The sequence below is a fragment of the Cyprinodon variegatus genome, unplaced genomic scaffold (assembly GCF_000732505.1).
Source record: "Cyprinodon variegatus isolate N-32 unplaced genomic scaffold, C_variegatus-1.0 Scaffold1627, whole genome shotgun sequence".
In the NCBI taxonomy this organism is placed as follows: Eukaryota; Metazoa; Chordata; class Actinopteri; order Cyprinodontiformes; family Cyprinodontidae; genus Cyprinodon; species Cyprinodon variegatus.
In genome coordinates, this window is record NW_015152080.1 from 65,701 (window position 1) to 71,476 (window position 5,776).

At 40.1% G+C, this 5,776-nt stretch overlaps 1 protein-coding gene across 1 annotated transcript in view; it reads right to left on the reverse strand.

Moving 5' to 3' along the window:
* Window positions 1-4,240, reverse strand: part of cog5 (component of oligomeric golgi complex 5) — a 44,845-nt gene extending 40,605 nt beyond the window's left edge. Inside the window, exons 1-5 of the mRNA XM_015404063.1 lie at window positions 4,153-4,240; window positions 1,557-1,696; window positions 1,420-1,477; window positions 631-685; window positions 142-211 (exon numbers count right to left, since the gene is read on the reverse strand). Coding sequence (XP_015259549.1) covers window positions 142-211; window positions 631-685; window positions 1,420-1,477; window positions 1,557-1,696; window positions 4,153-4,201 — 372 coding nt within the window. The 5' untranslated portion in view covers window positions 4,202-4,240. The remainder of the gene's footprint in view (window positions 1-141; window positions 212-630; window positions 686-1,419; window positions 1,478-1,556; window positions 1,697-4,152) is intronic.
* Between the last annotated feature and the right edge of the window lie 1,536 nt (window positions 4,241-5,776).

A 5,776-nucleotide genomic window follows, 5' to 3' on the forward strand; every position in this document is an offset into this window, starting at 1 on the left:
TAACATTTGATCGTTCATCCTGAGAGCATTAGAGCTCCAGGCCGAAGGTCACAGTTACAGTCTGCCATGTCCAAGCTGATCATTTTAACCCCGCCTTAAAGCCAGGAGAACCATCAGCTGGAAGGAGAAGCTGGATGTTACCTGCAGGCGTGCCAGCTGAGTGATCCTGGCCACGATCTTGTTGTAAGGATCCACGATCTTCGTCCTGATCCTGCAAAGAAAAGTCTGGGTTACATCCGAACATCCGACTGGAACGTCTCCACCAGGAAACACATCTAAAAGGAGAAGCTAACATCCAGAAACCTGCATCAAGGCATCAAAGAGTGGGTAAAACTAGAGGGACCGGTTCATCTCCTTTACTTTGTGAAGGAGGCTTTAGGTCTGAGTTGGTATGAATGGAGCAGCTGTGAATTAAAGAGCGCTCCAGGTCCATGCCAGGACCAGAACCCTCCAACAGAAGGTCCAACACATTCAATCCATCACTGGATGGAGTGAAAACATGCTGCTTTGGTCCAAGAGGTTCCAGCTCCAGAACAGAGTCGGTTCAGACTCTGATCTGCTGCCTGAGACCTGCAGGGTCCACCGGACTCTGATGGATCAGCAGCCGGACCCTTCAGGCTGGACACTCACCTGTCCACAGCAGCCTGCAGGGCAGAGATCCTGGTCTGCATCATCTGAAGAACCCCTGAAAGGAAGAGAACAGAGCTGTGTCAGAGCGCGCTGGCTCCCTCTGCTGACACACCAGGAAAACTACAAAGCTAAAGGAGACCTCAACGATCATCAGATCAGAGATGAAAAAAGGCAGAAAACGGGTGAGACAGCCGCCTGTCTTTGGACTGATCGCCCCAAAGAGCAGAGTTCTGGTTCTGGGAGACCCAGAGCCATGGGCTGAGGGCCAAACAACCAGCTCCCTGACCCCTGGAACATTCTGGGGTTTCCTCAGTGTTCCTGGAACCCAAGATGGATTTAGGGATCCATCTTGACCCAAACAGGCTGGTTCTGACCCATACCGGCTGGTTCTGACTGTGGGCCTTCTCCACAGAGGACCAGTGTTCAGACTGGGAGCAGGATTCCCAGTAGAAGCTCATCCAGGAGCAGAAGCTCTCTGGAGGCCGAGGTCCAGCAGGAGCTTCCATCCACCAACCAACATCTGGAAGCATCAGAGGAACTGCAGCTGCTGGCAGACAGCTTCATGGAGGATCCTCTCCTCCTCTCTCCTTCCCTGTTCTCTCCTCCTTCCTTCTTCTCTCCTCCACGTCTCTCATCCCCTCTCTACACTCCTCCCCCTCAGGTCAGACCACCACGGTGATGAAGCTAGGAGCAGACCTCCCCTCCCCTGCCGCCTCCTGGCAGCATCACAGTGAACTAAATGCTGAAGCTCAGAGGAGATGGTTCCAGATGTTTGCAGATGTTACAGACCTTCCAGAGACTCGATCCCTGTCGCCTGGGCCAGAAGTTCTTCATGTCGAGCCACCACCTGCAGAGAGGAGGAAGCCACGGAGCGTCAGTAATGGAGGAGAGAAGAGGAGGAGGAGCAGCAGGAGGAGGAGGAGGACCTGGCTGTGCAGCTCCTTGTCCAGCTGGCTGATGCCCTGGGCCAGCTGCGCCAGCTGCTCTGCGATCACCGCCTGCTGGATGGCCTGGGCCGTGTACGTCTTCACATCGAAGCCTGCGTCCAGGAAGTCCACGAAGCAGCCTGCAGAACAGCAGAGGCAGAACCCATCAGAACCNCTGCAGAACAGCAGAGGCAGAACCCATCAGAACCCAACAGAACCCAACAGAACCCAACAGAACCATCAGAACCCAACAGAACCCAACAGAACCATCAGAACCAGCAGAACCATCAGAACCATCAGAACCATCAGAACCATCAGAACCAACAGAACCAGCAGAATTATCAGAACCAACAGAACCAACAGAACCATCAGAACCATCAGAACCATCAGAACCATCAGAACCAGCAACAAAGATGGATGCAGTTAGAATAGCAGATGGTGGAGAATTAAGACTCAGTTTTTGGCATATTTGTCTTTTTTAAAATCTTTTTAGGAGAAGAAAAAAATGTTTTAAAGTCATTAATGATCCAATGAAATGAAGGTTTAGCATTTCTCCATTTAGCAGAGAGATATTTAGCCAACAGCAGGAGGATATTAACAGGATCAGAAACAGGTTGGGGAGGGAGGTCCTTAGGGAAAAATGACGTCATTTAGGGCAAATTGAGGCAAATCATTCATTTTCTAACAAAAACAACCTTTCATGCGTTTCAGAAGCGACGTGTCGGAGGACACAGTGAAAACAGAGAGTTTCACTATTATTACAAAAGAAACATCGATCCACCACAAAAACTAAAAAATTTATTCTGCCGCAGGATAATTGTTGTTGATAACTTTAAAATGTGTTTCTATGACTTTAGGTAGAATAGTCCATTAATTAATTTGGATCTGGATCTAAACTAACAGGAATAGATCTATCATAATCCTGACATTTTCTGCCTTCAAGAAACTGCTAATAAATTAATTATTACGTTTTTATCAAACAGATGGGAAATCAACAAACTGGGCAATATTGGTGTGTACTTATTATACAACCTTAACGGCAGTGGAACCGATTTACAGTTTGTTATATTCTCTTAGAGAACAATTTACATCAGATTTAAAAATAAACTCTGAAAGATTTTAAATATCGCTGTTATCATCCACTAAATCTGTAACATCAATAATGTCTTTGTTGAGTCGTTCCTTTTGAAGATAGATTTACGGTTCATGGTTCCATAGAGTTGAGGAGAAAAGCTGTGGCTGAAAATCATTTTCCAATAATGCAGAATCTGCTGCTGGATTTTAACAGATTAACTGAAATCCTGTTTACCTCAAAATCCCGTTTTAGAATAAAATCTAAACCTCCTAATTTATAGATGTAATCCTACATAGAGTTCAGGTTCAGCATGTAAGGTCCAGTTCATTCAGAAGGTTTCAACTTTAATTGAAGCAATGGAGGCATCAGGACTGGTATGGATAGGAAGTAGTTTGCATTTTGTTGATATCAAAGATAAACCAGACGCTACTGAGGGCTTTATCTATCATTGATTTATCTTTTAAAAAGATGCAGGTATCATCTGTGAATTGGCTTATTCTAGATTCTCTGTTGAAAATTGTGAGACCTCGTCTGTCATTGGAGTTTTTAATAAGCTAGCAGTTGTGTCGCTGAAATGAAACAACAACCCTCTCTGATTCTACATGAAATCTCTAATCCAGGCGTTAATCCCGGGTTTAGAGAGACCACGCTACTGATGTCAGGGTGGAGCATTTTAACTGTGCCACAAAATTTGCTTCCAAAACCCAGAAAGTGTGAAATTTCTAGCAAAAAGTTCAAGTGAGTCAAAAGCTTTGAAAAGTCTAAGATCAATATTTAGCTGTTTGTAGGAATAAAGTCTCTATAATCTAACAGGCCAGTAATTAGTCTAGTGTGGTTATTCTAACTTTCACTAAGGCGGATTGACACTCATCCACTAGTTGTGTTAATCCCATATTTAATCTATCAGAGTAGATGGGATCTAGTAGTGTTATTGGCCTCCAATTATCTAATAATAATTTCACTTTATTGGGCTTTGGAATTAGGGTTATAATCCCCCTTTTCATAGTAGGGGACAAATATAGGGGACAGATTAAATATATTCCAGCAGGGATTATAAAGCAGCAGTCTGACATTATTCAAAATTGATATAAAACTCTGCTGTTAAACCATCTTTTCCTTTTGACATTTTCTCAGTTGCTAAATCGAGCTCTTAAATAATGAGATTTTCATCCATAAATTGCTTAAAATTCCCATCAATTATTTTCCTACATTTCCCAACTTTTTCAAAAATATTTAAAGATTTGAATGTATAAAGTTTTTTTTTTTAAATAAAAGTTTCTTATTTCCTCATTAACTTCATCTTGGTTATCAATTCTTATATAATATTATCAATAAGTCATTTATTAATTTTCTTTTTTGTTTTTCCAGCTTAAATAAATAGGATGTTGTTGTTTTTTTTATCCCCTTCTTCCATCCAGCGGCCTTTAGAGCATAAATGCTCGTTTAGCTTCTCTGAATAAACATGATCCAATCGAGTTTGAATTAAATTCAGCTTGTTTGTCTAAAGTCTGTTTTACTCACCATCTTTCAGGATAGACTCCGTGGAACAAGCTTCTTTACGATCCTCCATGTTGACACTTCCGGGTGTGACGTAGCACTCTTCTTCTTCTACTATTTCTTCTTCTTCTGGTTGGATTTATTGGCGGTTGGCAACAAACGTTTAGTAGCATTACCGCCACTTACTGGTGTGGAGTGGCTGGTGATGGACTAACAAAACAAAAGGAACAAAAAACAAAACAAAAGGAACAAAAATAAATAATAAAAAAAAATAAAATAAATAAAAGTATATATACGTGTATATATATATATATATATATATATATATACACACACACAAAATCTACAATTCACAAACACATTCTTCGCCCTCTCTATAATCAAATTCTATGAAAAGTAATTGTAAATGTTTACTCCCCAAATTCTTCCTCAAAATATCTACTAAACTAATATTTTGTTTAATATATTTAAACTCTCTCCTCATATATCTTCTCTCTCTTTCATATTGATGACATTCCAGTAGTTTGCTTCTGAATTTTTTAGTCTTTGATTAAGTCCAGTTTGCCCAAATACTAACCTTGTTATTACTCTCTTCTACTTTCTATTCTGCTTCCATATCTTCTTTTTCTTACCATCTTCTAAATTTTATAAACCATCTTCCTGTTTTTTCTTCATCCCACCTTTTTTGCCATTTTCCATCAGTTTTTCTTTAATAAAACTCTTTCTCTCTGATTTACTTGTTTAAACTGTAAAACTAAAGGATTTTGATTTGCTCTCTTTGTCATTTTATCTGCCCTCTGGTTTCCTTCTACTCCAATCTGTGCTGGAAGCCACACAAATACAACAATCAAACCCATATTTTTATTGTGAATAATGTATGAAATATTTCTAATAGAATGTCCATCCTACTATCTGATTGATTATTTTAAACTTAATAATGCAGAGCTTGAATCTGATTACAAAGTCCAATTTTAATGGTTTTATATCTTCTACCCATTGTAAAGCTAATATTATTGCCAACATTTCTCCTGTTTATCCTGATAATCCATCTGAAATTCCTTTTCCTATTTTTATATTGAATTCTGGTATTATAAAAGCTATTCACTCAGATTCTTTCCTGTTGGTCTTAAGAGGTTTCTGGTCCTGCACTGGAGTCAAACAGAATAACTGGGATTACATCACAGGAAGTGATGATGGATTCTCCTAGTGATCATTTTCCAGGTTAAGGGGGGGGGGCACGTTTTTTTTCTTACATTGGGTCCTTGATTTTATGTTATTACATCATGTTCTACTCACCCATATGAGTTTTGTTTCATTTGGAGCTCTTCTGGAGATATTCCGTTAGGTTATATCCAGATAACGTCTTCCTATGGGCAACGACTTGAAGGAACAAACTAAACTGTTCATTATTTATTATTGATGGTACGCCAGCATTCAGAACATGTAGGCCAATCACTGTTCCCCAGACATCCCAGTTATATTTTTTATATTTATATATTTTTAAAACAAAGCAGAGTGTGTATGATGTCAAGTTCAATGACTGGTGTAGCTGACATGGAACAACCAGACCATGCATAGTGCTTTAGGGTAATAGAATATATTAATTAGGCTATGGATGCTTCTAAAAAAAAAAAAAAAAAAAAAAAAA